The sequence below is a fragment of the Callithrix jacchus genome, chromosome 22 (genome assembly GCF_049354715.1).
Source record: "Callithrix jacchus isolate 240 chromosome 22, calJac240_pri, whole genome shotgun sequence".
NCBI classification, from domain to species: domain Eukaryota; kingdom Metazoa; phylum Chordata; class Mammalia; order Primates; family Cebidae; genus Callithrix; species Callithrix jacchus.
The window spans coordinates 6,344,867-6,366,262 of NC_133523.1; the positions used below are offsets into that span (position 1 = coordinate 6,344,867).

Consider the following 21,396-nt stretch of genomic DNA (forward strand, 5'->3'; position numbering starts at 1 on the left):
CAGTTCTGCCTCAGCCTCCCAGGTAGCTGGGATTACAGGCACACACCATCACGCCTGGCTAATTGTTTTTGTATTTTCTCTAGAGGCAGGGTTTTCCCATTTTGGCCAGGCTGGTCTTGAACTCCTGACCTCAAGTGAGCCATCCACCTTGGCCTCCCAAAGTGCTGGGATTATGGGCGTGAGCCACTGCACCCAGCCAGGACACCAAGTTTCATCCCTTCTGAATGCACTGCAGCTTCTGAGAATGGGTGGCATTTATTGAGCACCTACTGTTTGCCAGGCATTCTCTTCCCATGGTCTCATTCCTGCCACAATTCTTAGAATGTACATGGTCTTGACCGGGCATGGTGGCTCTCGCCTGTAATCCTAGCACTTTGGGGGGCCAAGGTGGGCGGATCATGAGGTCAGGAGATCAAGACCATCCTAACATGGTGAAACCCCGTCTCTACCAAAAATATAAAAAATTAGCTGGGTGTGGTGGCAGGCATCTGTAGTCCCAGCTACTCAGGAGGCCAAGGCAGGAGATTCGCTTGAACCCGGGAGATGGAGGTTGTGGTGAGTCAAGATCGCACCACTGCACTCCAGCCTGGGTGCAACAAAGAGAGACGCCATCTCAAAAAAATAAATAAAGTACACAGTACCAACTTTTACATATATTTTTAAAGTTTTTTTATTTTTTATTTTTGAGTTTTTGTAGAGCTGAGGTCTCACCATGTTGCCCTGGCTGCTCTTGAACTGTTGGCCTCAAGCTATCCTTCCTCCTCGGCCTTCCAAAGTGTTGAGATTACAGGCCACAATTTTAAGTTAAAGGCAGACAGAGAGAGGTAAACTGATCTGCTAGAAATCACAGGTTTTAAGAGGTGGAGTCATAGTTGAACTCTGGCCTCGGATGCCAGATCTGCAGGTCACCTAGGTGACCTTGACTGTGCTCTCCACCTCTTCTGTGAGACACAGGGCAGGTTTCCACCTGAGGACGTGAGGAGCCTGGGACGACTCCCTTGGTCTCTTCTGGGGTTCGCAAAAACTGGGGGGCCCGGGTGTGAAGAAGGGGGTCTGCGTTCTCAACGGTCAGGCTCCAGGCGCAGCGACAGGACACCGAGGACGCGCTGGAACTTCTCAAAGCGTTCAGCGTGCGGAGCTCCCGCACCCCGGCTACCCCAGAGCAGTCTCCGCAGGAAGCCGGTAGTCAGAGCCTCGCTCAGCTCTGGGTTAGGCCGGAATCCTGGAAGCAAAATCAGGTGGGCTGGGGGCGATTGCAGACGCCCGCCACGCCCATCTCGCACCTGCCTTTCCCCTGAGGACTTTGACCCAACCGGGCCGGGGAGGATCTTGCCCCACCTGTGGGATGACTGGGCGGGGTCAGAGGGGAGTGGGCTCCCAGGTCTCTGCAGGAATGGGGGTGGGGGATGCCTGAGGGACTCTACCAGTGTGCAAGGGGATGGCCTGTTCCAGGTGCCAGATCCTGGGGGTCCCGCATTAGGGGTTGTGCCTGGGGGTGGCCTCCCCTGGCGTGGGATCCCAGGTTGCTGGGGGAGGTGGGGGATCTTGTCGGCTGGGCTATCCTAGGATAGGAGGGAGGAGCCTTTTTGGAGGGAGCAGAGCGTACTTGGGGATCGAGATCCCTGGGGGCGGGGCCGTCCTAGGTGGGAAGGGGGAGTGGGGTCTAGCGGAGGTGGCGCGGGGCAAGACAGCCCGTTTTGAGGTGGAGGGCCCAGTTCTATCAATACCGCTGGATGCGGCATTTGCTTGGGGGGAGAACCTTTCTGGGGTGGAGCCGCCCCAGTTTGGGTGGGGCTCCGGGAGGAGTGGCGAGAGGTTCCCCTCCTGGGACAAGTTGGGTTGGGGGGGGTCCAGTTAGAGCTTGCGGGGTGCTCTGAAGTCTACAGTCTAGTGCAGACAGGACGCTCACCTCGCAGGCGCTGAGCCGCCACCTTGCGGAATTTGGGTGCGAGCCGGGCCATCTGACGCGCCCCGTGCAGGGTGCGCAGCAGCCGCTCGCCGCTCTCCTCCAGTGGCCCCGCGACTTCCTCGCCGCCCTCCAGCAGGCGCACCACGGGTGCCACGTGCGGCAGCGCCACCTCGCCGGGGTCGCAGGGTCCTGCGGAAGGGGAGAGTCTGATCTGGGTTTAGGGCGGAGATGGAACCTAGGATGCATGCAGGCGCGGGGCTTAGGGCTGAGCGACAGCGGGGTCCGTGGAGAGAACTACCAAGGATAGGACTACCAAGGTCCACTACCACAGGCCTTGGATGGAGGGCGGGGCCTATGTCGAAGGGGCGGGGCCTAGGAACAAGTCTCGCGTGGAGGGCGGGGCCTAGGAGCAAGTCTCGCTTGGAGGGCGGGGCCTATGGTGAGCGGGAGGAGCCTAGGACCACGTCTCGTGTGAAGGGCGGGATCTAGAGAAAAGTGCACTGGGGAACCTAGATTAAGATTCCTGTTAAATTTGGTCTGGGAACCGGAGGATGCCGTGCCCCAGACCTTCACTCACCAGCGCCCTCATCCAGAGCCCGCATCAGCGGCTTCAGCTCCTGCTCAAAGGCCAGCGCGGCCTCCGTGTGACTCCTTCGAAGGTGGCGCCACGTGTGCTCCAGCCGGGACACCTGGGAGAAGAGACCTGCGCGTGTCTACTCCCGTCTTCCCAGTCACCCGCACTCCACCTTCCTCCAGTCCCTGCTCCCCACGCACCTGGGGCATGAGGAGGGCGCCCATGACCGCAGCCAGCCCAGGCAGGTCCCCCGCCGCCCCTGGCCGCAGCGCCAGCGCCAGCTCTACCAGGCCCCTCACTGCGGCTGCGCGCTCCTCCAGCGGCCCCGAGCAGCCCAGCACCGCCAGCGCCCCGGCCAGCGTCAGTGTTTCATGCCTACAGAGGTGGAGGGAAGGGTCTGGGGGCAGTGGGGCGGTTTGTAATGCAGGGGTGAGGAGGACAGGAGGTGGGATTGCACATCTCCCTTCTTCCCTGGGGAGCCATCAATGGGGAGCTGTTTGGAGACCTTGAAAAGTGGGGGGAATTGGCCTCCCCTAACCAAGTTTCCAAGCGTCTGGCTCACCTCTCCAGCAGTTCCGACCTCAAGCGATGTCCATGGGGAAGAGTGAGCAGCTCCAGGCCAGATGAGACCCCCATGTTGCCCCGCTGATCCCTGGTCACTCCCAGGAGGCCTGTGGCCTGCAGAAAGGAATGGGGAAGTCAGGTGAAGGGTGATCATGTAGGTGTGGTTGGGTCTTGCCCTGGGCCTGGGGAGGAGCATTCTGGCAGGTGACCTACCTGGCAGTCTACCAATAACAGGTGAAGGGCGGTGCTCCCAGGATGGTGCTCCAGGAACAGGTCCCGGAGAGTACGCAGGACTTGGGGTTCCAGGGGCCGATTCTGGGGGCCCAGCAGGCAGGAGGGGGCATCAGGGGGGCAGAAAGCAATCTCAGCCTGTGGTCTTGTAAAGCATCTGTTCTCTTCCTCCTCGTCCTCCTCGGCCTCCCACCATGGCACCTCTGTCTCTTGGCGGCTTTGGCTCGGGGATGTTCCCTGGACACTGGGCACTCGGGGCACCAGCTCGCAGTATGTTGGGGGGCGTTCAGGGACATCAGGCAGTTCGAGGGAGGGTGTCCGGGGGGGCTTCGTTGGTGCCTTGGCTTGAAGCTGCCCATCGGAACCCCTGAGACTGTTGTTAATAGTTCCCAGGGAAGCAGGGGCTTTCAGCAACACGGGCTCACTGCCCGATCGGAGCAAGGCAGATACGGGCATGGTGGAGGCTCCTGGAGGTCATACAAGAGGGGTCAATGGGAATATACAGAGAACACTGATGAATGGGCAGGGGTGGGGCTTCATGGGCCACCACCCATCTGATCCATCCACTCATTCCAATAATGGGGTATCCCAGCCTAGCAGCGTGCAGTTTTGAATTTTAACAATCTCCACAGCAGAAATGCCATGTGCTTACACATGGTTGGAAAACATTGACATCTCTATAGTTTTGTAAATTCTTTTCTAAAATTTCTATTTTATTTTATAGAGATGGGATCTCACTGTGTTGCCCAGGCTGGTCTGGAATTCCTAGTCTCAAGCAATCCTCCCTCCTTGGCCTCCCAAACTGCTGGGATCACAGGTGCAAGCCACCTTGCCTGACCGTATCAATTCTGAATAATACATTTTAAATTTGAATTCTTTGTTTTTGCCCCTCTGACTGAAAGATGGCAAGCAGTGACCCAATGCAATTAAATTAAAAAAAAAAAAAAAAAAAAGACTGGGCATGGTGGCTGATGCCTGTAATCTCAGCATTTTGAGAGACCAAGGTGAGAGAATCGCTTGAAGCCAGGGATTCCAGAGCAACCTGGGCAACATAACAAGATCTTATCTCTACAAAAAGTTAGAAAATTAGCTGGGCCTGGTGGTGTGCACCTGTGGTCTCAGCTACTTGGGAGGCTGAGAGGATCACTTGAGCCTGAGGCTGCAGCGGCTACACCACTGCACTCCAACCTGGATGACAGAGTGAGATCCTATCCCAAAAAAGCAATTTGTATCTATAACTATGTATAGATATCTATGTATTATATTTACACAGAGATATATATATTATATATTTAAGTATGTTATCATTAAATGTATAATGTTGCCATATATAATTACATTTAATATAAGATAATCATTTTACTTTTGTGATAATTTATCTATATATATCTCCACAGATATATCTCTATAAAATATATAATTAATATATATATATATATATAGAGAGAGAGAGAGACAGAGAAAGAGTATTCAAAATTGATGGAAGTCGCGGGGTGAGGTGGCTCACACCTGTAATCCCAGCACTTTGGGAGGCTGAGGTGGGCAGGTCACAGGGTCAGGAGTTCAAGACCACCGTGGCTAACATGTTGAAACCTCGTCTCATCTCTTCTAAAAATACAAAAATCAGCCAGGCATGGTGGCAGGTGCCTGTAATCCCAGCTACTTAGGAGGCTGAGGCAGGAGGATCACTTGAACCCGGGAGAGGGAGGTTGCAGTGAGCCAAGACCGCATCATTGCATTCCAGCCTGGGCGACAGAGTGAGACTTTGTCTCAAAAAAACAAATAAAATTCACAAAACTATGTATGGTATGACACTCATATAAGTGTTAGAGAAACTGAGCTTATTAAACATTCTGGAAAAAAATCCACGATATGTTTAGAACGCGCAGCTTTGTTACACAGGCATACGTGTGCCATGGTGGTTTACTGCACCTACTGACCTGTCCTCTGTGTTCCCTCCCCTCACCCTGAACTTTCAAATGATGTCTTTTGTAAGTTGGTGGCATGTTGACCTCCCGGACGGACTATGAACACTTAAAACTGCACCAAGGCTTTTGGGAGACTGTACTTACCACACTCTTGAATAGGCTCTTTTCTAGGAATTTCCAACCATCTCACAGTTCCCGGCTCCAAAGTGCTCACAGTAGCTGAAAAACCCTCACAGTCTGAGCCCCAAGGTCTCTCTGACTCTCCCCTCATTCCCACTGCTTCAGCTACGCTCATCTTTTTCTTCTTTCTTTTTTTTTTTTGGTTTTAAGTTTGAGACAGGGTCTCACTCTGTGGCCCAGGCTGGAGTGCAATGGTGTGATGATGCAGCCTTGACTTCCTGGGCTCAAGGAATCCTCCTGCTTCACCTCCCAAGTAGCGAGAACCACAGGCATGCGGTACCTCGCCCAGCTACTCACTCATTTTTCTGGTTGAATGAACAGTTTAAATTCCTGTTCTGACCCCAGAGCCTTTGCACTGACTCTTCTTCCACCTGCTTATCCCTCTAGTTATCCAGCTTCATCCCTCACTCATTTCCTTCAAATGTATTTTATCTTTTTCTGCAGTGGAACCTTTCCTAACTATTTAAAATTGCAGTATCCATCTTCATCCTTATACTCCCTATATCCCTTACTCTATTTTTTTGGTTTTTGGGTTTTTGAGACAGTCTCACTCTGTGGCCCAGGATGGAGTGCGGTGGTGTGATCTTGGCTCACTACAACCTCCACCTCCTGGGTTCAAGTGATTCTCCTTCAGCCTCCCAAGTAGCTGGGATTCCAGGCACATGTCACCATCCCTGACTTATTTTTTGTATTATTATTATTTTTTAGTAGAGATGGGGTTTTCACCATGTTGGCCAGGCTGTTCTTGAACTCCTGACCTCAAGTGATCCACCCACTGTGGCCTCCCAAAGTGCTGTGATTACAGACCTGAGCCACCTTGTCCTACCCTTACTCTGTGTGTATGTGTGTTTGTGTGTGTGTTGAGTTTTTGAGACAGAATCTCGCTCTATTGTCCAGGTTGGAGGGCGGTGGCATGATATCAGCTCATTGCAACCTCTGCCTCTCAGGTTCAATCGATTCTCCTTACTCAGCCTCCTGAGTACCTGGGATTACAGGTGCATGCCACCATGTCCAGCTAATTTTGTGTTTTTAGTGGAGATGGGGTTTCATCATGTTGGCCAGGCTGGTCTCGAACTCCTGACCTCAAGTGACTGCCGAGATTACAGGTATGGCCAACCACTGTAAGGCAAGTGATCCACTGGCCTCAGCCTCCCAAAGTGCTGAGATCACAGGCGTGAGCTACCACGCTCAGCCTCGTAAACACACATTTTAAGCACCCACAAAGTCCCTGTATGTTTTAAATCACTGTGATTGTCCTCATTTTCCAAAGCAAGAAATTGAGACTCCACCAGGTGCGGTGGCTCAAGCCTGTAATCCTAGCACTTTGGAAGCCCGAGGTGGGTGAATCATCTGAGGTCAGGAGTTCCAGACCAGCCTGACCAACATAGAGAAACCCCATCTCTACTAAAAATACAAAATTAGACAGGCGTGGTGGCGGATGTCTGTAATCCCAGCTACTTGGGAGGTTGAGTCTGGAGAATCACTTGAACTCGGGAGGTGGAGGTTGTGGTAAGCTGAGATCGTGCCATTACACTCCAGCCTGGGCAGCAAGAGTGAAACTCCATCTTAAAAAAAAAAAAAAAAAAACGAAAGAAGAAAAGTTGAGGCTCCAAGAGGTTTCTGCACCTGCCCAAGATCTCTTCGGCCGTGAATGTTAGAGCCATCCCTGAGCCACGGCCGTTCTGGTAGACACTCACCCATCCCAGGGGGGTCTTCTCTTGACCGCCCTATGTGTGCCAAATCTGCAGGCTGACTGCTGCTCCACTTCCTCACCCTGGGGGACAGAAGTGGGAGAGACCTGTAGTCCCCACCTAAGCAGAGAGTCCCTCACAAATACCTGGAAAATCCTGTGTCCAGTTACTCTGTACCAGTGAGTCTCAACCAACCAAGGTGATCTACGTCGAGGAGACTCAGCAACGTGTGGAGACATCTTTAGTTGTCGCGACTAGCAGCATCTAGTTGGATGGAGCTCAGGAATGCTGCTAAACATCGTACCATGCACAGGACATCTCCACCTCCTCCCCAGCTAAGAATGTTTGAGCCTCAAAAGTCAATCATGGCTGGGCTTGGTTGGCCACACCTGTAATCCCATCACTTTGGGAGGCTGAGGTGGGCAGTCACTTGAGGTCAGGAGTTCGAGATCAGCCAGGCCAACATGGGGAAACCCTGTCTCTCCTAAAAATGCAAAAAATTAGCTGGGCCTGGTGGCTCACGCCTGTACTCGGCACTTTGGGAGACAGAGGTGGGTGGATCACTTGAGGTCAGGAGTTTGAGACCAGCCTGGCCAACATGGTGAAACCCCATCTCTACTGCCGGGCATGGTGGCAGGTGCCTGTAATCTCAGCTACTCCAGAAGGTGAGACAGGAGAATCACTTGAACCTGGGAGGTGGAGGTGGCAGTGAACTGAGATCGTGCCATTGCACTCCAGCCTGGGTGAGAGTAAAACTCTGAGTCAAGAAAAAAAATAAAAATAAGGCTGGGCGCAGTGGCTCATGCCTGTAATCCCAAAACTTTGGGAGGCTGAGGTGAACAGATCATCTGAGGTCAGGAGTTCAAGACCAGCCTGACCAACATGGAGAAACCCTGTCTTTGCTAAAAATACAAAATTAGCCAGGGGTGGTGGTACATGCCTGTAATCCCAGCTACTCGGGAGGCTGAGGCAGGAGAATTGCTTGAACCAGGAGGCAGAGGTTGCAGTGAGCCGGGATCACGCCATTGCACTCCAGCCTGGGTGACAAAGGCAAAACTCCATCTCAAAACAAAAAAACAAAAACAAGAAAAAAATTTAAAAATTAGCTGCATGCGGTGGTGCATGCCTGTAATCCCAGCTACTTGGGAGGCTGAGGCAGGAGAATTGCTTGGACCTGAGAGGTGGAGGTTGCAGTGAGCTGAGACTGCCATTGCACTCCAGCTTGGGCAACAGAGTGAGACTCAGTCTCAAAAAAAAAAAAGAAAAAGTAAACCATTGAGTTGGAAAACCCTGGGAGTGTTGGGTATTCTCCAGGAGGTAGGGAGACTGTGAGTACCTGAGCGGCTCTGTCCGAGCTGGACCATCCATCAGGGTGTCCTCGCTAAAGCTGCGTCTCAGAGGCCCTGGCCGAGTCACAGGCCTGGAGACCACAGCCCCTGTGGCCTGGGACAGCGGGCGCTTGCCTGTCAGGTAACTGTGAACCAGAGCGGGCATGCTAGGGAATTGCTCATCCTCGAGTTGAAAGAGGGCTGTGGGTCGGCCTGGCCGGGGACGCAGAGCCACACGGAACACCTCGAAATGGAGGGCCGAGCCCCGCCAGCGGCAGGAAATCACGGGGTGGCCCCCACGGGACCCAGAGGCACGAACCAGGAAGTCGCCATCTTGCTGAAGAAGAGCTTCAGCTTTCTGCAGATGGAGGACAGGGGGCAGGAGAATTAGGAATGAGCCCAGAGCAGTGGTTAATGGTGGCTCCTTCCACCATCACCCCCACCATGCAAGAAAAGCTACCCCAGTGAAAATTCTGGGGCAGGCAGAGACTGGGAAGTTTCACATCAAGCCCTGTTGCCCTTTCTCCTGGCACCTACGTGGACTGCATTTCCCGGGCTCCCTTGCAGCTAGGTTGTCACGTGATGAGAACTGGCCAATGGGATGTGGGTTAGAAGGGCTATGGGAAATATTCGGACCTGGCCCATAAAACCCTGCTGCACAGTCTTACAGTTGTCAGCTGATATCCCCAAAGGCCTGAGGGGATGACAGAGCAACAAGATGGACTTGGCTCCTGACTGATTTATGGAGATTTGTATCTCCTCTCCTCAACCACCTTGGACTATCACAGTTAACATGTTGACTGTTTCGCTGCTGATATCTTGGGAATGCTTGCTACAGCAGACGCTGATAGATGCGACATCAAATTTGGTAAATGGACTGGGTTTACTATGCAAATTTGGCTTCAAAAGAAGCCATTAGCTGGATGCTTCCAGATGGGGCCCCTTCTCCCCCCCCCCCTTATTTTTTCACCTTACAAATCTGAAAAACATTTTTTTTTTTTTTAGATGGATTCTCACTCTGTCGACCGACTGGAGAGCAGTGGTGCGATCTTGGCTCATGCAACCTCAGCCTCCCGGTTCTAAGCCATTCTCCTGCCTCAGCCTCTGGAGTAGCTGGGACTACAGGCACGCACCGACACGCCTGGCTAATTTTTGTATTTTTAGTAGAGACGGGGTTTCATCATGTTGGCCAGGATGGTCTCGATCTCTTGACCTTGCGATCCACCCACCTTGGCCTCCCAAAGTGCTGGGATTACAGGCTTGAGCCACTGCACCCAGCCCAGGGCCTCTTCTTTTATAAACATTTGCAAGCAGTCTTATGCCAGCTATGGTGGCTGGTATCAAAATACGGTAGGAAGGACGGGACACAGCAGCTCATGCCTGTAATCCCAGCACTTTGGGAGGCTGAGGTGGGCAGATCACTTGAGGTTGGGAGTTTGAGACCAGCCTGAGCAACATGGCAAAACTCTGTCTACCAAAAAATATAAAAATTAGCTGGGCGTGGTGGTGTGCACCTGTAGTCCCAGCTACTCAGGAGGCTGAGGTGGGAGAATCACTTGAACCTGGGAGGCAGAGGTTGCAGGGAGCTGAGATTGTGCCATTGCACTCCAGCCTAGGTGACAGAGTGATGCCATGTCTCAAAAGAAATTTGGATGGGGGCAGGTAGGAGGGCCAGGACCCCAGAGAGAGGCAAAGTAGAGCTGAGGATGGGGTCTGGGGACTGAATAATAGATGTAGCAGACACACCTGTAGCCCTTACTATATGTCAACCACTGCTTTAAATGTAAAGGGTATTAACTCCTGTAATCCCTGTAACAAGGCTAAATGGCAGGTAGTATTATCCCCATTTATTTTTTCGACCTTTTTTTTTTTTGAGTCAAGGTCTCTCTCGGTTGCCCAGGCTGAGTGCAGTGGAGCAATCATACTGACCTCCTGGGCTCAAGCCATCTTCCCATCTCAGCCTCCTGAGTAGTCGGGACAACAGGTACATGCCACCCATACCTGGCTAATTTGTGTGTGTGTGTGTGTCTTTTTTTTTTTTTTAGAGACAGAGTTCTGCTATGTTGCCCAAACTGGTTTGGAACTCCTGGCCTCAAGTGATCCTCCTGCCTCAGCCTCCCAAAATGCTGGGATTACAGGCATGAGCCAACATGCCTGGCCTGCTATCCCCATTTTAAAGGTGGGGAGACTGAGGCCCAGAAAGGTCAAATACCCTGACCAAGGTCACTCACAATAAAGGTGTAGGGTTTGGATTTGAACCTAGGGTGTCTGGGCCAAGATTATGGGATTTTAAACCATGAAGCTATACTGCCTCTCATCATTTCATTAGATGCTCAGGGTCCCAAAATTTTGGGGGGTGACAACTGAGTTGCAGATGGGGGTGGGAGACTCAGATTTGTTTGTTTGTTTGGCTGGAGTGCAGTGGCACAATTTTGGCTCACTACAACCTCCGCCTCCTGGGTTCAGGTGATTCTCCTGCTTCAGCTTCTCAAGTAGCTGGGATTACAGGTGCATACTATCACACCCAGCTACTTTTTGTATTTTTAGAAGAGATTGGGTTTCACCATGTTGGCCAGGCTGGTCTTGAACTCTTGACTTCAAGTGATCTACTTGCCTTGGCCTCTCAAAGTGTTGGGATTACAGGCATTAGCCACTATGCCTGGCTCGGGAACCTCAGATTTAGAGGGAAATACCAGAAGGGAGATGGAGTCCAGAGAGAGAGACAGACAGAGCCAGGAGTAGTTTGGGGGGCACTAGGACTCTCCTCAATCTCTATCACCAATCTCAATATCATCCCAAAGAAAGTGATCACTTAAATATAGTGACAGTCCCCAACCAGCCAACCTTCTAGACAGTCCCCAGCTCTCCGCCACCTGTCCCAATAGACCTTGGCCCTAAGTCCTTCATCTAGGGACCCAGGAGTCCCTGGAAAGTCAAGGGTGTGAGAGGCTTCCCACCAGACGGTGCTGAGGCCCTGCTGTGAGCAGTACCTGGCGGGATAGGGGGCCGTGGTACCAGGGTTGGCCAGCAAGATCCTCTCCATCCTGTGGCACCTGCATGGAGCTCTTGGGGACAGCGGGTGCCAGGGCTGACGGGGCTGAGCTCTGCACTTTCAACAGGCCTCAGTCTTCCACATCTGTAAAATGGGAATAGTTAGCCCACCCGGCTTCTTGAATGTCTGGGTCAGTTCCTTCCATACTCTTCTTAATTTTGGAGCCATCTCCATCAATTCTTTTTTTTTTTCCTTTGAGACTAAGTCTCACTCTGTTGCCCAGGCTGGAGTGCAATGGCATGATCTCAGCTCACTGTAACGCCCACCTCCTAGGTTCAAGTGATTCTCCTGCCTCAGCCTCCCAAATAGCTGGGATTACAGATGCGTACCACCATACCCAGCTAATTGTTTTTGTATTTTTAGTAGAGACAGGGTTTCACCATGTTGGCCAGGCTGGTCTTGAACTCCTCACCTCATGATCCACCCACCTCAGCCTCCCAAAGTGCTAGGATTACAGGCATAAGCCACCACACCCAGCTTTTTATTTTATTTTTTTTAATTTTTTTGAGACAGAGTCTTGCTCTGTCACCCAGGCTGGAGTGGTGTGATCTCAGCTCACTGCAACCTCTGCCTCCTGGGTTCAAGCAATTCTCGTAACTCAGCCTCCTGAGTAGCTGGAACTACATGAGTGTGCCACCATGCCCGTGTATGGCTAACAATTTAAAAAATATTTTTAGTAAGGATGGGGTTTCACTATGTTGGCCAGGCTGGTCTTGAATTCCTTACCTCATGTGATCCGCCCGCCTCAGCCTCCCAAAGCACTAAGATTACAAGTATGAGACACTGTGCCTGGCCGTGGCTAATTTATATATGTGTGTGTGTGTGTGTGTGTGTGTGTATGTATGTGTGTGTGTGTGTATGTGTGTGTATCTCTGTGTGTGTGTGTGTGTGTGTGTGTGTGTGTTATCCAGACTGGGTGAACATTTTTGATCATGTGACCAGGGAAGGTCTCATTGAGTAAAGTCTGGAAAAGTTTCGGGGGAACGTGCCAGGTGACTCTGCGTGAAAAAACATTCCAGTCAGGGGAATCGAGTTTACAAACATCCACAACTTCTCAGCAACCTATGTGCACACTCAGAGGTTCTCAGGATAGGTGCAAATCTAAACCCTACTTTTTGCTTTAGAATGCAATGCCAGAAGCCAGGTATGGTGGTTCATGCCTGTAATCCCAGCACTTTGGGAGGCCAAGGCAGGCGGATCACCTGAGGCCAGGAGTTCGAGACCAGCCTGGCCAACATGGTGAAACCCCATCTCTACTAAAAATACAAAACTTAGCCGGGAGTGGTGGCGCCTGCTAGTAGTCCTAGTAGTCCCAGCTACGCAGGAGACTGAGGTGAGAGAATCGCTTGAACTGGGAGGCAGAGGCTGCAGTGAGCCAAGATCATGCCACTGCACTGCAGCCTGGGCGACCAAGCAAGACTCCGTCTCAAATAAAAAAAAGAATGTAACCCAGGGTGGGTTAATTTTTTTTTTTTTTTTTTGAGACGGAGTCTTGCTCTGTTGCCCAGGCTGGAGTGCAGTGGCATGATCTTGGCTCACTGCAACCTCTGTCTCCGGGGTTCAAGTGATTCTCCTGCCTCAGCCTCCCAAGTAGCTGAGATTACAGGCATGCGCCACCACGCCCAACTAATTTTTGTATTTTTAGTAGAGACGGGTTTCACCATGTTGGCCAGGCCGGTCTCGAACTCCTGACCTCAGGTGATCCACCTGCCTCCGCCTCCCAAAGTTCTGGGATTACAGGCATGAGCCACCGTGCCCAGCCTGGGATTAAGATTTTTAAAAGGTCACATTCTGTAGCAATGACAGCAAACAGCAATGTTGCCTTTGCAGATCCTTCTATTTTGGAGCCCATATATTTGGTTATTATGGTGATCAATCTTAGACCTCAGACCGTTTGGTAGTTTCCTGATAAGCTCACAGGCCTTGGGGCCAGTGTGTCTCAAGTGTCTAGTGGGGGAGGTTTCTCTGGATGGCCACGAAGATAATCTGTTTCTTAACTCTCCTGACGGCTCTCCCTGCAGCCACGCAACGTCTTCCGGGTCTGGTAGGGTCCGAGGAGAAATTCCTGCTTCCTGAGTCAGCAGGCTGCGGGCCGGAAAGGGGCAGGAAGTTCCCAGACCAGCCCTAGGCGGTTTTAGGGGAGGAGCGCTGGGCCGGGAGCCCGCTGCTGGCGGGTGCAGCATACCTGAAGCCAGGTGTGTCTTTTGGAATGCCTGTGCACTTCCTGTTTGTCACCTAAACCAGGCCTAGCAGTGGCCTTAGAGTCTCCCAACCCCAAGTTCCTGTCTGTGTCTCCGTTAGTGAGAGTGAAGTTGAGTCCACGGCAAGGCTCTAGTTAGTCTGGGGACACAGCGTGGCCATAGGTCAGCCAAAGGCCAACTAAGTCATCCTCCTGCCTCTGGGTCCTTTTGGGTAATCTTTTTTTTTTTTTTTTTTTTTGAGATGAAGTTTCTTGTTGTCCAGGCTGGAGTGCAATGGCACGATCTCAGCTCACCTCAACCTCCGCCTCCTGGGTTCAAGCAGTTCTCCTGCCTCAGGCTTGCTCATTTTGTATTTTAGTAGAGATAGGATTTCTCCATGTTGGTCATGCTGTTCTGGAACTCCCCATCTCAGGTGATCCACCTGCCTAGGCCTTCCACAGTGCTGGATTACAGGCGTGAGCCACCGTGCCCAGTGAAGGGATAATTTATTTGGGCACGGAAGAGAAGAAGGGGGTATAATCAGGAAAAGAGGTTGGACCAAGCATGGGAAAAGGAAAGAGGGAATTATTTATGTTCCAGTAGGATCATAAACGTGTACACGTGTGGGGAGGGCCGTGGAGGGTGGGAACCACCAGCACAGACAACATAGACACAGAGGCATGCAGGACTTGCTTCTGACATCGGACAAACATTGATGGAACGCTTGTTCTAGACCCTGGAGATGCAGGCAGTAAGGAGATTAAAGGTCTGTGCCGCCCTGCCCTCAAGCGCTTGCGGTTGGCTGGGCAAGACGGACAGCAAAGGAGCACCAGATGAATGCAGAAGACCATTTCTAAGAGTTGTCCACGAAAGTGATAAGCCAGGGAGATATGATAGAAGAGACTGGACACGACAGCCTCTCCTATAAAGTGACACTGAAGCTGAGACCTCAGTACAGAAGGAGGCAGTTAGGCAAAGATTCGGAGGAGTCGTCCGGGTGAGGGGTACAGTAAGTGCCAAGGTCTGGAGGTGAGATGAACTTGCTTTTTGTATTTTACATCATCAAGGCAGCTGATGTGGCCGGAATACAATGAATAAGGAGCAGACAGGAGGGCTTCGAGGTTAGAGAGACCAGGAGGAGATACCGGGCAGAAACTGGTGGATTCTGGATTTTAATCTCTATGGGATGGGACGCGAGCCGTGGAAGGGTTTTAAGTGAAGGAGGGGCCGGATCTGATTTGCGGTTTAAAAGGATCACTCAGGCAAAAATGGGAACAATGACTTTCTGTGCTGCACAGGAAATACACTTAGAGGGGCACGCCCAGGTGAGCCCGGTACGCCGAAACGCGTGACGCACAGCGACCCACTCACTCGCGAGGCGATCTCTTCTACCCCAAATCCTCCCTGCGAGCCGGTGGCCCCACCTGGAAAGAGAGGACTCCCCACCCGGATAATCCTGGTTCTGGATCTGCCTTGGGGTTCCACTCACCTGGGCAGGACCCGCGGGGCTCCCACGAGGCTGGGACCAGGCGTAAGCTGAGCCTCTGCGGCCCCAGGCTGCTGTCACCCCCCCGCCCTCCACCCTTGCCACCGCCCCAGCACCCCTAGACCGCACCTAGTGGGAACCCAGCCCAGTTACCTGACCACGCCTCCTGTAGACCCCGCCCCCTGCAGGCCCCGCCTCAAACTAACTTCCCAGGCCCTCGCCCCGCCCCCTCAGAGCAGTTCTTTGCGACTGGCCACGCCCCCTTTGCAACGCACCGCTTTCCCCATAGACCTTGCCCACTAGGGGAGCACCGCGCAACCTTTCTTGCCAGGGGCCCCGCCCCTTGCCCATAGCCCTGCCCACTACAGAATGACCATGCTCACCATAACCACCTCCTTCTCAGCCCCGCCCCTTAGGGAAATGGAACAAATTTCACCCCAACGTTCCCGCCCCTAAAAACCCGGCCCCTCCCTTCCACCCCGCGGTCCCCAAGCACCCCTGGCCTTTTTTGGTACCAGGGCGGGGTGGGGTGGGGTGGGGTGTCTCTCCCACCACCCGGCCAAGGCTCCGGGTCCGGGCGGGGCAACTCCCTCCAGCTCTCAGGCCAGGCTGGGGCAGGTGCGGCAGTCATTACGTAGGAGGGGTGAGCTTCCTCCAGACCGCCCTCCTGGATTTTCCGGAAAGAAGCCCCATTTGGGTGGCGGGTTTCTTGGAGAGACGTGCGGGAAAACGCGACAACTTCCTTCAGTGACAGCACGCTGGAGTGGGGCGGGACTTTGGGGGAGGTGGGAGGGAAATCATTCAGGCGGTCTCCTAGATGGGAGGAAGGGTGGAGGGACTTCCATCATGAAGCCTGAGCTTTAAAGAGTAAAGGTGACAGGTACCTAGTGCGAGAGGGAGGACGCTTTGGCCACGTTTACTGAGAGACGGCGTCTTGCGATGTTGCCCAGGCTGGAGTGCAGTGGTATCACAGCTCACTCCCACTGTAGCCTCAACCTCCTGAGCTCTAGCGAGCCTCCCACTTCAGCCTTCCAAGCAGCGGGGACTGCAGGTGCACACCACCACGCCCAGCCGATTTTATTTCATTTTTTACAGAGGTGGTGTCTTAACTGTGCTGCCCAGGCTCTGGAACTCCTGGGCTCATGCGATCTTCCTGCCTTGGCCTCCCAGAGAGCTGGGATTACAGGCATGAGCCACTGTGCTTGGCCCCACTAACCACAGTCTTTTTTTTTTTTTTTTAAAGATGGGGTTTCACCATGATGGCCAGGCTGGTCTTAAACTCCTGGCCTCGGGTGATCCACCCACCTCGGCCTTCCAAAGTGTTAGGATTACAGGCGTGAGCCACAGCGCCCGGCTTTTTTTTTTTTTAACCGCAGTCTTAAATGCAGTTGCAGCAGCCAACATTTATTGAACACTTACTGTATAGCTGTTCTGTCAACTTGCCTCTCTTTTTTTTTTTTGAGACGGAGTTTCACTCTTGTCGCCCAGGCTGGAATGCAGTGGCAACTATCTCAGCTGACTACAACCTACACCTCCTGGGTTCAAGCAATTCTCCTGCTTCAGCCTCCTGAGTAGCTGGGATTAAAGGCATGCGCCACCATGCCCAGCTAATTTTTTGTATTTTTGGTAGAGATGGGGTTTCATTATGTTGGCAGGGCTGGCCTCAAACTCCTGACCTCAGATGATCTGCCCGCCTCAGCCTCCCAAAGTGCTGGGATTACAGGCATGAGGCCTCTATTTTAATTTTCATATAGGCCACCCTGTAAGGGTAAGAGGTAGTATTTTCATCACTTCCATTTTCCAGATCGGGAAACTGAGACACAGGGCAGCTACACCATTTGCCCAATGGTGTAGCTGGCTTGTAAGTGGTAGAGGTAGATTCAAACCCGAGGCTCTGGAGCTTTATCCTGTCTGCCTCCCTTTCCATCTTTTCATGCCCACTTTCTCCACGGTAGTGCTTCGCAGTGAAAGTTACCCACCATTTTACAGATGAGGAAATTGAGGCATAGAGGGCCAAGGATGCTTGGAGAGGAAAGATTTTGATGCCTGTAGGGTTGCAAAGCAGGAAATTATCAGGCTCCTCCCACCGGCCCTGGCCAGTGTGGAAGAGACTCCCGGCTCAAGAAGGGAAGATTTCTTCCTTAACCCCCACCCTTCTAGTGTTGGTACAATCAGAGGGTAGTGCCTGTCCAGCGAATGGGTCTAGTGCTTCCTCCGGGTTGTAATAATTAAAAAAACAGGGCCAGACGCGGTGGCTCACACCTGTAATCCCAGTACTTTGGGAAGCCGAGGTAGGCAGATCACCTGAAGTCAGGAGTTCGAGACCAGCCTGACCAACATGGGAAAACCCTGTCTCTACTAAAAATACAAAATTAGCTGGGTGTGGCGGCATGCACCTGTAATCCCAGGTACTGGGGAGGCTGAGGCAGGAGAATCACTTAAACCCGGGAGGCAGAGGTTGCTATGAGCCGAGATCGCGCCATTGCACTCCAGCCTGGGTAACAAGCACAAAACTCTGTCTCAAAATAATAATTAAAAAAGGAACTCCAAGATGAGGGCTGTGTGTTGGATGGAGGGGGAGGGTCCTGCTTACACTGTAGTCGGGTGAAAGCTGGAGGTGGGGGTGGAGAGACCTATCCTTGTGAAGACGATTTCAGCTAATGATACGGTAATGGCTGGGAAGCCAGTAAATGTTTGTTGAATGAATTAATGAAAGACACGTTTGGGCTGGGAATGGTGGTTCACACCTGTAACAGCAGTTTGGGAGGCTGGGGCAGGTGGATCACTTGAGGCCAGGAGTTCAAGACCAGCCTGGGAAACATAGTAAGAGCCCCTCTCTGCAAAAAAAATTAAAATTAGGCCAGGTGCAGTGGCTCATGCTTGTAATTCCAGCACTTTGGGAGGCTGAGGCAGGCAGATCATGAGGTCAGGAGATTAAGACCATCCTAGCTAACACGGTGAAACCCCGTCTCTATATTTTTTGTAAAAATACAAAAAATCTTAGCCAGGCATGGTAGCATGCACCTCTAGTCCCAGCTACTCCAGAGGCTGAGGCAGGAGAATAGCTTAAACCTGGGAGGTGGAGATCAACCAGTGAGCCGAGATCACACCACTGCACTCCAGCCTGGGTGACAGAGGTGACAGAGCAAGACTCTGTCTCAAAAATAAATAAATAAATAAAATTAGCCAGGCACAGTGGTACAAGCCTGTAGTTCCAGCTACTTGAGAGACTGAGGCTGGAGGATCACCTGAGTCCAGGAGTTCAAGGCTGTGGTAAGCAGTGATTGTGCCACGAAGGTCCAGCCTGGGTTGGGATTATGCCTGTCATCCCAACACTTTGGGAGATCAAGGCGGGCAGATCACTTGAGGTCAGGAGTTTGAGACCAGCCTGGCCAATATGCTGAAACTTTGTTTCTGTGAAAGTACAAAAATTACCTGGATGTGGTGGCAGGTGCCTGTAATCCCAATGTTTGGGAGGCTGAGGTGGGGGAGAATCACTTGAACCTGGGAGGAGGAGCTTTTGGTAAGCCGAGATCTCGCCACTGCACTCCAGCCTGGGTGACAGAGTGAGGCCCTGTCAAAAAAGAAAAGAAGAGAGAAGGGAAGGGAAAGGAAAGGGAGGCAGGGGAGAAAGAGGGAGGAAGGAAGGAAGAGAGAGAGAGAGGAAGGAAGGAAAAAAGGATAAAGTAACTGATAAAAATAAGATTCGTTGGATAAAGATCAGGGCTTATCCTAGGGAAGTGGGTAGGGCTGATGGTATGCAGAACAGGCTGTGATTTGAAATCAGGGGGTTTGGGAAGACCTCATGGGAAGGTAGCATTTGAGCAAAGAGCTGTAGGGGTGAGGGAGCTAGCCATGAAGTTGCTTAAGGTGGATGACACAGCTGTGCAAAGGTCCTGGGGCAGGACCGTATGTTCCTGCACCATGGAGAATGAGTGAGGAGGCCGGTGTGGCTGGAGCAGAGTGAAGAGCAGGGAGAGGGAGGAGGGAAGGACAGACAGGGAGGGAACTGGGCAATTCAAGCAGAGTTTTGTGGGCCTTGGGGAGGACTTGGGCTTGTCCCTTGAGGAAAGTGGGAGCCAAAGAGGGTTGCAGGCAGAGGAGGGGTGGGCTCTGACTCAGATGCTCTCAGGCAACCTCTGTTGGTGGCTGCAGGGAGGACAGACTGTGGGGGTGGGGGCTGTAGTCAGGAGACCAGGCGAGTGATGATGGGGCTGGACCAGAGGATGGGGTGAGAAGTGGGTGAATTCTGGGTATATTTCAGAGTGTCACTGTCTGCATATGGAGGAAGCTCACCCATCTGGTAGTCTAGCTGGCCTGACTCCCCTAGCCCCCCAACTCCCGGTGCCCAGGCCTGTGTCGAGTGGGCGGAGGAAAGAGATGTCAGATTCTGTATGGGGTGGGGCTGGGCCACAGGTGCTCCCCCAACTCCCCCTGCCCCATGGCTCCTCCTCCTCCGCCCCCTCTCAGGGCGACAGTTACAGGCAAAGAAGAGGAAGTGGTAGCACTAGCTGTCGCTCCACAGGCGAGCAGGGCGGGTGTGCGGGCGGGCGGGTGGTGGAGGCCGAGAGGGTGCACGGCCAGCCCCGGGCAGGCAGCGGCCATGGAACTGTGGCGCCAGTGCACCCACTGGCTCATCCAGTGCCGTGTGCTGCCGCCCAGCCACCGTGTGACCTGGGATGGGGCTCAGGTGTGTGAACTGGCCCAGGCCCTCCGCGATGGTGTCCTTCTGTGTCAGCTGCTTAACAACCTGCTACCGCATGCCATCAACCTTCGTGAGGTCAACCTGCGCCCCCAGATGTCGCAGGTAAGCCTTCTGAGGGCAGGTGTGCTGAGGGCTGGAGGGGGGGGTCCTCCCCGGGGCTGACAGTGAGGGGTTGACGTGCTCCACCTCTGGGCCTGCAAAGTAGGGGGATATGCTTATAGGCCCAGGGCTGGCCCAGGGGGTGGTCACAATCTGAGATTCTGGCGTGGCCTCCCGAAGCTTAACAGTCCCCTCACCCCATGTGGGTTCACAGGCCCTGAGTTAGCCCAAAATCAGCTGGGAACTGGTGAACTAGGGGTTAACTCTCTCAAGCCCCAGGCTGACTCTACTGGGGCTCATGCCCCCAAATGGGACCAACCCGAGGTCCCTGGGGGCACCTCAGAACCCCCAGGGTAGCCGATGGGTTACCTGAAGTTTTGGACTCCTTTGACCCCCAGAGTCTGGCTATGGGGGAGGGGCCTCCGCCAACATCTTCCCCACATGTGTCTCCTCCTCCCAGGCCTTGGGCCCCTTCCTTCCCCTTACATCTTCCTTCCCCTTGGCTTCCTGCCTGGGCCTGGGGCAACGGGGCAGGTGGGGGGCTGCAGCCCCAGGGATCCGAGCTTCCTCCCAGGGGAGACACTGAGGCAGGGCCCAGTCCTGGGCTCAGAGAGTGGATCCTGAGGTCTTGGCGCCTGGAAGAGCTGCATTTTCTCTGCAGGGATTTCTGCAGGGGCCCAGGCTGGAGGGGTGGTGTCGGATTTGACTGTGGCCATCCCAGGCCGGCTCAGGAAATATATTCAAATCCCTATTTGAATGTGGTGGGCTGGGTGTGGGATGTACTGGCTTGCGCTCATGCAGCATCTCTTGTCTGCTTCCCCAGGGCTGCTGGGTGGAAATAGGGGATGAGGCAGGGCTGGTGGAGTCCCATCTGCTCTGGGGTATAAGGAGAGACAGCCCTATCCTGGGGTCTGGGGGATACAGCCCTGCCCTGAGGTCTGAGGGGACAGCTCCCATCTAGCCCTTAGGCTGGCCCTGCAGATGAGGAGCTGGGAGGATAAGTTCATGGAGATGGGCCCATGGGGGTTCCTGGGGGGTGGTTCTCAGGGGCAAGGCCATTGGTGGGAGAGATTGGTGGGCCTTTGTTCCTTTTGTTTTTTTATTTTGTGTTTTATTTTTGAAATGGAGTCTTGTTCTGTCACCCAGGCTGGAGTGCAGTGGTGCAATCTTGGCTCACTGGAACCTCCACCTCCCAGGTTCAAGTGATTCTCCTGCCCCAGCCTCCCAGATAGCTGGGACTACAGGCACGTATCACCATGCCTGGGTAGGTTTTTTTTTTTTTTTGTATTTTTAGTAGAGACGGGGTGCCATGTTTATTAGGCTGGTCTTGAACTCGTGACCTCAGGTGATCTGCCCTCCTCAGCCTCCCGAAGTTCTGGGATTACAGGCATGAGCCACCGTGCCTGGCCCTTCTGTTTCTTTAGTGCCAGGGGCTTACACTGTCCTCAGCTGGGACAAGTCTTCCCAAA

At 53.0% G+C, this 21,396-nt stretch overlaps 2 protein-coding genes across 6 annotated transcripts in view; one reads left to right on the forward strand and one right to left on the reverse strand.

The window, feature by feature from the left end:
• Nucleotides 1-645: 645 nt before the first annotated feature.
• Nucleotides 646-15,254, reverse strand: SH2D3A (SH2 domain containing 3A). Of its 4 annotated transcripts, none has more exons than XM_003735458.6 (10): nt 15,127-15,254; nt 11,396-11,541; nt 8,414-8,763; nt 7,084-7,160; nt 3,261-3,745; nt 3,046-3,161; nt 2,684-2,858; nt 2,487-2,598; nt 1,910-2,098; nt 646-1,222 (listed from the first exon to the last, which is right to left on the reverse strand). In XM_003735458.6, the coding sequence occupies exons 2-10, from the start codon at nt 11,462-11,464 to the stop codon at nt 1,062-1,064; spliced, it is 1,734 nt and encodes a 577-aa protein (XP_003735506.2). In that variant the 5' UTR covers nt 11,465-11,541; nt 15,127-15,254; the 3' UTR covers nt 646-1,061. The 4 variants fall into 4 exon arrangements, with proteins under 4 accessions (XP_003735506.2, XP_035139838.1, XP_078216478.1 ...); XM_035283947.3 differs by having other exon boundaries at nt 1,910-2,115; XM_078360352.1 differs by lacking the exon at nt 11,396-11,541.
• A 4,372-nt stretch (nt 15,255-19,626) lies between these two features.
• VAV1 (vav guanine nucleotide exchange factor 1) overlaps nt 19,627-21,396 on the forward strand; it is a 78,100-nt gene continuing 76,330 nt past the window's right edge. For both annotated transcript variants that reach the window (XM_002761642.7, XM_078360353.1), the window contains exon 1: nt 19,627-19,930. In XM_002761642.7, the coding sequence (XP_002761688.4) occupies nt 19,727-19,930 (204 nt within the window). In that variant the 5' untranslated portion in view covers nt 19,627-19,726. The remainder of the gene's footprint in view (nt 19,931-21,396) is intronic.

Excerpts from the sequence above, each read along its gene's own strand:
- SH2D3A (XM_003735458.6), bottom strand. The coding sequence starts at position 11,464 with ATGCAGGTGCCACAGGATGGAGAGGATCTTGCTGGCCAACCCTGGTAC. Across the intron at positions 7,161-8,413 it reads GCTCGGACAGAGCCGCTCAG|GGTGAGGAAGTGGAGCAGCA; the intron begins GTACTCACAGTC and ends TCTGTCCCCCAG. Across the intron at positions 1,223-1,909 it reads GGCGGCTCAGCGCCTGCGAG|GATTCCGGCCTAACCCAGAG; the intron begins GTGAGCGTCCTG and ends TTTTGCTTCCAG.